A 6670-nucleotide genomic window follows, 5' to 3' on the forward strand; every position below is an offset into this window, starting at 1 on the left:
GTGACATGGGCAGAAGGGGGCCAAATGCTGTATTCCTTCACTGACACAAAGCTCCACTTTTTATTTTCTCCATCTGAAACCCCATGCCAACTGTCCCATGCACTGACACCCATCTGAGCGCATGCAAGAGGCACCATATCTGCCAGTAGAGCCGAGCCACAGCCTCCTGGACGCTGTCACCCAGCGAAGGCATGCAGGCCGACTGTGCCACTCCAACACGGAACCCTCTCTGTTGCCTTTAGAAACAGGGCTGAACCGATGCTTATCTCTGGAACTCATCCTCAGTGTCCCCCAAATCCTACACTCTGCACAAGCACAACTCTGAAAGGCTGCACCCCGACATCTGTGCACACAGCTGAGGCACGGCAACCCCAGCCGGGACGCGGCGGCACAACCAAGTCTGGTCAACGTTCCCTCCACGAGGCACTGCCTCGGCTTGAATAAAATCAACTTATGAAAAATAAAAATCTGTTATAGTCACTCAGTAAAAATATGGCCTATTAAGTTTAGATTCTGCATGTATCGTAATAGAAATCTGGAAACACTGGACCTCATATTTTGCATCATAGACTGTCAGGCCACACGAGGGCTTTGACGCTGTGCATGTTGTTACTCCACAGATAAACGCTTCGCTCACTCTGTTAACAGAGAAGTCTCATGGAAGCAGGACTTCAGGGTAGAGACCAGAGTCCCTGAGGCTCCATCTACTTGGGATACAGCCTTTTAGAGTTGTGCGTGTGCAGTGTGCAGAGTGAGGACAAGAACAAGAGCCGCGCACCTGCAAACTCACTCACACTTCCTCCTCTCCACCATCTGTCCTCCTGGGATGCCACGAGGCAGAACAACATCTTCTGCCAAGGGCTTGTGACAGCTTGAGTAAGACCAGTCTCCCACCTTCTTTGAGAAAAGGCAGTGTCCGCAACACCTGCCAGCTCTGTTCCAGTTTAAACATTGGACCACAGGGAAGGTGTACCCGCCACCATCATTACCACAACACAGGGGAAAGGGAGCGGCCACAGAGCTCCAGCCACACGCTGTCACATGCAGAACACAAGCATCCGGCTGTCCTCACCGTCGCTCTGGGTGGGGTTTGCCATCGACGCTCTGAGCTCTCCCAGTGCAGCCGTGAGTAATCCCAGGGGCGCTTCAGCACAGCTGGGTTCTGCCCTGATTCCTGGGGCTGTGTCTGAGAGAGGGGTGGGCAGTTTTAACAATTGGGCCAGATAGGAAACACATTCAACAGGACTCTTCATCACAAAAAGAGAGGCCTCACACGCTAGAACGCAGAACTGCTAATTTCCACAATTCCTATGTACACAGACAGCAGACAGATGAACTCCTCCCCCCGATACTGGATGCTGTCATATAAAAATTAAAACATTTACAAATAAGTTTAAGAAAAAAATCGTTTCTGTGTACACCATCGCCACACCTGTGAAAAGCACATGTATAGTGAAAAAAGACCAAAAGCCCAGCCCAGGGAGGGTAAGGGGCAGGGGACAGAATCATGATGGAAGACGATTTATTCCACTTCTTAGACTTCTAAGCTTCATGGTATAACGTTTTTACAACAGGATATGAAAGAAGACTGGGAATCAGTGTACAAGAGATAATCACCAGTTCTCAACATACACTTAACAGATTTACTAAAAAAGACTAGACATGATTACACATTTGAAGAAGATATTTGTTCAAACCTTCAACACACCATCTTCATTATGAAAAGGAAGACACACTGTGTGTTTTAACAGCAAAACACAGTCAAGCTCTGGGGCTGCTGGGGAAGACGGCTGCTGTGCGCACAGGTCTTACCCACCATAACACTGGCAGCTGAAGGCTCTGCGGCTCTGCGCACGCGCCCATCAGATGGGCTGTTAAGAAAGCAGCAGGGGTGGGGAGGACATCTCTCTCGAGGACCCTTACACTACAGAGCACACAGCCCTACAGCCCCCCCACACCCAGGACAACTGTGAGCTGTGTCAACAGTGGTCCAAACAGTGAGATCACGGGCTTTCCTTCTATGCTCACCCAAGTTTCCTGGGTCTCCATAGCTGTTCGAAATTACCCAAGCTTATGAAAGAAGAGGTTTTGGCAAATGGACTAGAAAATAAGACAGCAATTTAGAATAGTCTCAGTGAGCCTACCTGGCCCTGCAGATGTAAGAGGAACTGAAAAAGCAAACACAAACACTGCTTCCTCAGGGAGGCTGACAGGAACGACGAACATCACGAAACACCAGGCCTCTCCTGACAGCACCTCTCACTACTGCCCCGGCAGCTGGCAGAGCCACAGCCCTGGGAAGAACAGGGCCAGCAGGAATAAGCCAGCAGGAAGAAGCCAGCAGTCTGCACAGCTGCCCCTGGCCCTGGCACTTCACTGGTTCATGGTCTCATGGATTTGACCTCAGTGGACATCACTGCTCCCCATAAGCAGAAAGACCCCCGACTCACACAACCAACTGAACTGTGTGGACAGTCAGAAAGCTATCACACTTGACTCCCAATGACACACTTCAGACAACAGGCCTCAGAGGTGACAGTCCAGACCTCCAGCTGGCTGCACCTGAATCTAAAGCTTGAACACAGGAGAAGAACACAGAAAACACATCCCAACCTCAGCTGGCATCTGTAAAGATGACAGATAATAAGGTGGGATTTCATACTGCATACAATGGGTTCCAGAAAGTGCTGAGTCAGGCAACTTTTCAGGACCTCTGAGGCTAAGAGCCTGTGAGTGAATGAGCTCACACTGGCCCGTCCAGTGCCACAACTGGGCCATCTGCATCCAAGCTCCAGACCAAGCTTGCCTGACCTAACACACGCCTTTACCGCCGTGGGTGTCAGATGATGGAGGCTCATCCTCAGGGGATGGGTGGTACCAGCCCCGGTAAGCCTTACCTTCTAGTGGCTTCTCTTCAGCCGTGGAGCAGGCATGACAGTACATGGAGTATAGAGATGGGGGAATTTTATTTGCTCTGGATCAGAAGAAAACAGGAACGTCACGTCAGCTATCACTCAAAATTCTCAAATTTACAATTCCAAAAACTATTATAAAATAAAAAATACATAAAAATTTGAATAAATTATAGAATTTAATAAATTTTAATTTATTAAAATACAATTTTAATAAATTATATAAAAACTGAATAGGTTATACAATTAATTGTACAGTATAATCCTGCTTTTAGGAAAAAGCATACATATGATTAGAAATATATATATATGAATTTAAATGGTACTTCCTGTTTCATGATGTCACAGATTAGTCATCTATTAATATGTGGAAGGCCAGACAACATGCCAGCAGTGGTTACATTGGGTGTGGAAATAATAAGTGATTTTTGTTTCTCCCATTCAGTTTCTGGTAATTTCCAAATTCAAAAAATGAACTTATATTCGTTTTAATAAATAATGTAAGAAAAACACCCAATTAATGTCATTAAAAATATTCAGAATTATAAAAATCAAGTCCTGTAATAAGGATGTTGGGCATTCCCACAAGCCAGTACTGATGTGTACAATGTAACAATGACAATGGCCATCAAGTCACCTTCGAGCAGCAGGAGCCATGAGCAGCTAGCTGTGGGACAGAGCAGGTATATGCCACAGTGCTCTGTGCAGTGCCAGCCCAAGCAGGTCTGTCACGCCTGCACTGGGTGCTTCCAGCAAGGCTCTGAGCAAGGCCAGCACTGAGAATGCACATAGAAGGCTGAGGTGGAGAGCATGGCACACATGTGTGGACAGGACAGAGCTGTGAGCTGTCCCCAAGGTGCCCTGCACACCGAGCTTGACAACGTGCACACAGAAAAGAAGCACACCAAGAACCTACCAAGGTGGGCCAGAGGGAGGCAGAGGACTTGCCCAGCCTGAAGATGAAGAACTAGGCAGACCACCTTCTGCCTTGGTGACTGGAAAGACCCTCGCTTAAAAAATATAAAGCACCTCATAGAAAAAGGAAAAGTCAATTCAAGGAGATGGATATATTCACAGAAAACTTCAGACATCACTACCATTAACATCCCTGGAGAGGTAACAGAACACTGCAGCTATGAGACGAGAATAGACTGCCATACAGAAAGGAACATTCTGATAACAGAAAAGAAAAACTCCATGAAAGGACTGGCAGGTAAAGTGGAAAAAATCTCCTAGAAAGAAGAGAGAGAGAGAAAAAAAAGATGTAAAATATGACAGAAAAGATAAAAACAACAACAACAACAAAAAACAGATGACCAATCCATGAGGCCTAATACCTGAAAAACTGAAGTTCCAAGGAGAAAAAAACACAGAAGGGAGGAAATCTCCAAAGAAACATTCAAGGCGAAATAGTCAGTGTCTGGGATTTCCTTCAAAATTATTCACAACAGTGGGTGGGTGGGTGGATGTGACGGGTAGATTAACCAAGACCAGCCACTGACTGACAACTTTAAAAGGGTTGGTGATAGATACTATTATTCTCTCTACTTTTCTGTTTGAAATTTTTCGTAACAAAAGGTTTAGATATATTCAAGAAAACTTCTTAGTACTGAAGGACATGAGCTTCCAAAGGCCCACCATGTGCACAGCCAAGAAACAGAATCAGACCCACATCAAAATACACTGCGGTAGAATTTTAGAACACAGGGATGAGAAGACACTACACTCCCCCAGAGAGAAAAGAACAGACCACTTGCAAGTAGTCTCCAGAAGAGAGAAAAGGACAGAGAGAATATCTGAAAAAGTAATGGCTGAAACCTCCCAAATTTGATGAAAGACATGAATGTAAACATCCAAGCAGCTCAATGAACTCCAAGTAGGGTGAACTCAAAGAGACCCCCACCGAGATGCATTAAATCAAACTTTCAAAAGGCAGAGACAAAGAGAAAATCTTGAAAGAAGCGAGAGAGAAGTGACATACAAGAGGTCCTCAATGAGATTATCGGCAGGTTTCTCATCAGAAGCTTTGGGGCCAGAAGGCAGCAGACTGATAAATTTTTAAGTGCTAAAAGAAAAAAGCTGTCAACCAGGAATCCTGTATCTGACAAGACTGTCCTTGAGAAGTGAGGGAGCAATGAGGACATTCCCAGATAAACACACACTGAGGTTTCACCACCACCAGACCTGCCCTGAGAGGACACTCGAGGGAGTCCTGCCTCGAAGCCACACGAAGAAATAAAGATCTCAATGAAGGTAAATCATGGGCAATTTTAAAAGCTAGTATCATGGTGTGCAGCAGTTTATAACTCCACTTTTTGTTTTCTACATGATTTAAGAGACTAAGACACTTAAAAAAAAATAAAACAATTAGTCTAAAGGCTGGTATTATTGTTACTTTGCTTTATAACTCCGTATTTTGTTTTCCATATAACTTAAGACACTAATGCACTTACAGGAACTTCTGCTGTTTCTGGGCACACACGTATGATGATGTAATTCTGTAACATCAGCAACTAAAAGGAGTGGGAAGCAGCAGTAGGGAGTGGTTTCTAACATGTTATTGAAGTTAAATAGGTATAAATTCAAATTAGAGTGCTAGAACTTTAGGACATTAAATGAAATCCCCATGGTAACAACAAAGAAAACAGCTACAGAATATACACCAAAAAAAAAAAAAAGAAAGGAATTTAAACATTTCACAAAAAATCAACTAAACATGAAACAAGACTGTAAGGCAGAAAACGAGGGACGAAAACCTAGAAGGCGTTTTTGGAAAACAGCAAAATGACATAAGCAAGTCCCTCCTCGTCCACCACGCCTTGAACTGAGCACCCTCTCCAATCAAATGACAGAGAAGAGCAGGACAAATAAAAACACATGCTCCAGGGCTGGCCCGGTGGCTCACTGCTACAGTGCGCCGCTTGGGAGCGCGGCGGCACTCCCGCCGAGGGTTCGGATCCCACATACAGACCGGCCACTCACTGGCTGAGCGAGGTGTGGGCGCAACACCGAGGGTTGCGATCCCATTCCGGTACGGGCGTGACACTGAGGGTTGCGATCCATTGCCGGTCACAAAAAAAAGACAAAAAGGAAAAAAAAAAACAAAAAAATCCCACATGCTCCAACTATGTGCTGTCCAGGGACTCTCTCTAGATCCAAAGACACAAAGAGGCTGAAGGGGAAAGACGTTCCACGCAAAGAGTAATTAACCCGAAAGAGAGCAGAGCCAGACAAAACAGACTTTAATCAAAAAAGTTCACAACAGATAAAGAAAAACGTTATGTATTTACTGCTGGTGGGAATGTAAAATGGCGTAGCTGTTATGGAGAACAGTACAGTGGTTCCTTAAAAAATTGAAAATACAATTACCACATGATCCAGCAATTCCATTTCTGAATATATACCCCCAAAAATTGAAAATGGTCTCAAAGAGATATTTGTACATCCATGTTCACAGCAGCATTATTCACAATAGTCAAATGTGGAGGCAGCCTACGTGTCCACTGACGAATGAACAAGCAACACGCGGTCCACCCAAACGGTAATGTTGTGCAGCCTTAATTAAAGAGGAAGGGGGGCTGGCCCGGTGGCGCACTCGGTAGAGTGCGGCACTTGGGAGTGTGGTGGCGCTCCGCCGAGTGTTCGGATCCCATATAGAGACCGGTCTGCCCACTCTCACTGGTTGAGCGCGGTGCAGGTGTGACACCGAGGGTTGCGATCCCGTTACTGGTCACGGGAGGGAGGGAGGGAGGGAGGGA

The 6670-nt window shown here is 45.6% G+C and overlaps 1 protein-coding gene across 1 annotated transcript in view; it reads right to left on the reverse strand.

Moving 5' to 3' along the window:
• The window catches only part of FANCA (Fanconi anemia, complementation group A), a 64284-nt gene that overhangs the window by 22975 nt on the left and 34639 nt on the right, over nucleotides 1-6670 (reverse strand). The window contains exons 21-22 of the mRNA XM_008563561.1: nucleotides 2898-2974; nucleotides 1073-1186 (exon numbers count right to left, since the gene is read on the reverse strand). Of these exons, the coding sequence (XP_008561783.1) occupies nucleotides 1073-1186; nucleotides 2898-2974 (191 nt within the window). The remainder of the gene's footprint in view (nucleotides 1-1072; nucleotides 1187-2897; nucleotides 2975-6670) is intronic.

The sequence above is a fragment of the Galeopterus variegatus genome, unplaced genomic scaffold, assembly GCF_000696425.1.
Source record: "Galeopterus variegatus unplaced genomic scaffold, G_variegatus-3.0.2 Scaffold174, whole genome shotgun sequence".
Taxonomy (NCBI): Eukaryota; Metazoa; Chordata; class Mammalia; order Dermoptera; family Cynocephalidae; genus Galeopterus; species Galeopterus variegatus.